At 36.7% G+C, this 2,115-nt stretch overlaps 1 protein-coding gene across 1 annotated transcript in view; it reads right to left on the bottom strand.

Annotated features, from left to right (window-relative positions):
- LOC116017382 (E3 ubiquitin-protein ligase listerin) overlaps nt 1-1,416 on the bottom strand; it is an 11,627-nt gene extending 10,211 nt beyond the window's left edge. Inside the window, exons 1-4 of the mRNA XM_031257962.1 lie at nt 1,118-1,416; nt 905-1,016; nt 506-568; nt 129-206 (exon numbers count right to left, since the gene is read on the bottom strand). Coding sequence (XP_031113822.1) covers nt 129-206; nt 506-568; nt 905-1,016; nt 1,118-1,173 — 309 coding nt within the window. The 5' untranslated portion in view covers nt 1,174-1,416. The remainder of the gene's footprint in view (nt 1-128; nt 207-505; nt 569-904; nt 1,017-1,117) is intronic.
- Between the last annotated feature and the right edge of the window lie 699 nt (nt 1,417-2,115).

The raw sequence follows: 2,115 nt of genomic DNA, 5'->3' as shown, positions 1-2,115 counted from the left end.
AGGGGGGGGGGGGGGGGGGGGGGGGAGCCTAACATATTACATATATGAATAATGTGTTGACAAAGCCAGGTACCATATACTGTAACAAATTCATAAGCAGTATTTGTTTTCTGAGATAGTAAACATACCCATTGTGGAATGATAGGTACTATCTCCTTTGCAGTTTTCTGTTTGAACAACTGAGACAGTGATGTCAAGGCTTTGAGCTGAGAAGAATAAAAGATCAAAGAAATTTGTCAAGGACATAAGAAGAAATATAGATACATGCTATAAATGTTTAAAATTCAAATCAAAGGTAAGCCCGTTCCTCAAAATGCATCTAAAAGAGTAAATTTAACATCTTCATATTCTGAATGCAATATTTTTATATGATGCGCCAATTATTAACCCACAACAATTGCAGAGAGCCCACATGTCGATCAAACATAATGTAGCACATGGAGAATAGCTCATCCTTGGTGATAAGTTATTTATAGAGTAAATAAATTTTGCAGTGATGCATTACTTTGGTGGTAGGGTCCTTTCTAGCAAGCCTTTTCAAGTGCTGTGCTACTTCACTGTCAACATCCTGCATTGCCAATTAGCATCATTAATTAAAGCCATACTTTGTAACAACAGCATTAACTATTGCACAGCCACCTGAATTTGTGTCATCAATTTGCTTCCACTAAAAGACAACAAAAATGCAAAAGATAATACAAGCAACAAACAATAAACAATTAAAACAACTAGTCTTTAGTTGTAAAATATGGATTCTAGAATACAGTTCGTCCTGTTTGGCAAAGCTTACAGATAAAGGTTATGATTATAGTTTTTCAAACACCAATTTACGAATTCCAGTTTAATATTTGGATAACACATTGATCAATAAAAGATATATAATGCTCCTTCAGAAGTTCAGTACCAGGAAAGGAGCAGCGTCTTCGGATGGCAACGAAGACTCGACGCGGGAACTACCTACGAAGCCACCGAACCCTACAGTTGTTGCACCTTGTGGCAGTAGAGACGCAGCTAGACTGCAACAACATGAGCAGTGTTTTCGGTTATTCTTCCAATCAAAAGCTATGATGAAATTAAAATGAATGATATATAAAGTACTGTGATAAAGAAGGAAAACCTGCTGCTAGAGGGACGCGACTTGCTTCTAGCTCCATCTCCTTTGGGTCTCCCCATTGCTATGATTCGGCTTGGATCGTTTTCAGTTTTTTCGCCTTGTATGTTTATTTCATTTGTACTTTTTTTCTTACGTTAGTACCGGAATATGCCGGCGACGGTGGACAACGGCGGTGAGGGAGCTGAGAGCCTGAGAATTCGATTGAAGAAGAGGAGGGCTTTGCCGGACTAGGGAAAGGGGTTATAATCCCACGCGGCGAGGACTTGAGTTAACGACGATGAACGGTCCAATGACACGTTTGCCCTTCTAAGCCTTTTTTTCCCACGCAAACAGGATTAAAGCCCAACTAGCTGCCAAGCACTTTGTGCTCAAATGGCATGTAGTGACCTCCCTCAAATGAAAGGTCATGAGTTTGAGCCTCAGTGGAGGAGATATCGAAATTGACTCTTTATTCTTCAACAGGTTGAGAAAAGTATAGATGAACAGATACTACAATGTAATAGGGTCAGTTGTATTCAAAAAAAAAAAAAAAAACCCAACTAGCTTAAGCTAGAAAAAATAAATTGTAGCGGTGTGCCGGTGTGTGAGGTTCATGGATATGCCATTTATTGATTTTTACTATGTAGTTGTCACAAATTTAGCATTGAAATACTTTTTATTTTGATGTTACAATTTAAGTGCTTAGAGTAATTATTATTGAGTCTGACTATTTGCTACCAACTCAAAAATTGCTCCAAGGAGTTAATGGTCGAGTTCATTTTCTCCTAACAAATATTTTTATAGATATTAGTCTTGTTTTATACTAGATGGCTTTCTATGATATGGTTTTTAAACTAAAGTTGCATGTGGTGTCTAGTTGAAGAACCTTAAGACGAATACAATAACAGTATCTTGGTCTAGATTTATTGTTTTTATTTATTTATTTTGTAACAAGAAAGGATCAATACTCAATGAGATCAAGTCTTAAATTATCGTTTTCAAAAAAAAAAAAAAAAAAAAAA

Source organism: Ipomoea triloba, chromosome 4 (assembly GCF_003576645.1).
Source record: "Ipomoea triloba cultivar NCNSP0323 chromosome 4, ASM357664v1".
NCBI lineage: Eukaryota > Viridiplantae > Streptophyta > Magnoliopsida > Solanales > Convolvulaceae > Ipomoea > Ipomoea triloba.
The sequence above is the reverse complement of the archived record's forward strand: the minus strand, read 5'-3'. Positions and strand labels throughout refer to the sequence as shown.